Here is a 726-nt window from a genome sequence, read left to right on the forward strand (position 1 = left end):
CATGAGATATCAAAACCGGAAGTTCAGCTGCAGTACCGTAACAAGCCACTAGGGGGTCCAAAATCTAATCATTTTGAGGTCTCATCAAGACCTACCCACCTACCAAGTATCAAGACAATCCATCAAGGCCTTCTCAAGTTATAGTGTTTACAGACAGACAGACACACACACACATACACGAACGCCTCTGAAAACATAACCTTCTTGGCGAAGGTAATTAACAGAGCAGACCATATGCGAAGGTAAACATTATGCATTTGCTTTGCTTAATTTCTTCCCCAGTTTCCCCTGTCACCGTGCCGTCCTGGCATCCTGCAGTCCGTACTTCCGTGCCATGTTCACCAGCAGCTACGCCGAGGCCAGACAGGACAGGATCACCATCTGGGATGTCAGTGAGGTTGCCATGGCAACCATTTTGGACTATGCCTACACCGGTTGCCTGGAGACAGAGCCGGACCAGGTGCAGGCCGTGATGTCTGCAGCCGGACTATTCCAGGTAAGCCTGCCGTGATGTCTGCAGCCGGACTACTCCAGGTAAGCCTGCCGTGATGTCTGCAGCCGGACTACTCCAGGTAAGCCTGCCGTGATGTCTGCAGCCGGACTACTCCAGGTAAGCCTGCTGTGATGTCTGCAGCTGGACTACTCCAGGTAAGCCTGCTGTGATGTCTGCAGCCGGACTACTACAGGTAAGCCTGCTGTGATGTCTGCAGCCGGACTACTCCAGGT

At 52.5% G+C, this 726-nt stretch overlaps 1 protein-coding gene across 1 annotated transcript in view; it reads left to right on the forward strand.

The window, feature by feature from the left end:
- Positions 1-726, forward strand: part of LOC109462177 (kelch repeat and BTB domain-containing protein 8-like) — a 9,392-nt gene that overhangs the window by 2,727 nt on the left and 5,939 nt on the right. The window contains exon 2 of the mRNA XM_019758675.1: positions 283-474. Within this exon, the coding sequence (XP_019614234.1) occupies positions 335-474 (140 nt within the window). The 5' untranslated portion in view covers positions 283-334. The remainder of the gene's footprint in view (positions 1-282; positions 475-726) is intronic.

This window comes from Branchiostoma belcheri, unplaced genomic scaffold, assembly GCF_001625305.1.
Source record: "Branchiostoma belcheri isolate BF01 breed outbred unplaced genomic scaffold, Haploidv18h27 scaffold113, whole genome shotgun sequence".
Classification (NCBI taxonomy): Eukaryota; Metazoa; Chordata; class Leptocardii; order Amphioxiformes; family Branchiostomatidae; genus Branchiostoma; species Branchiostoma belcheri.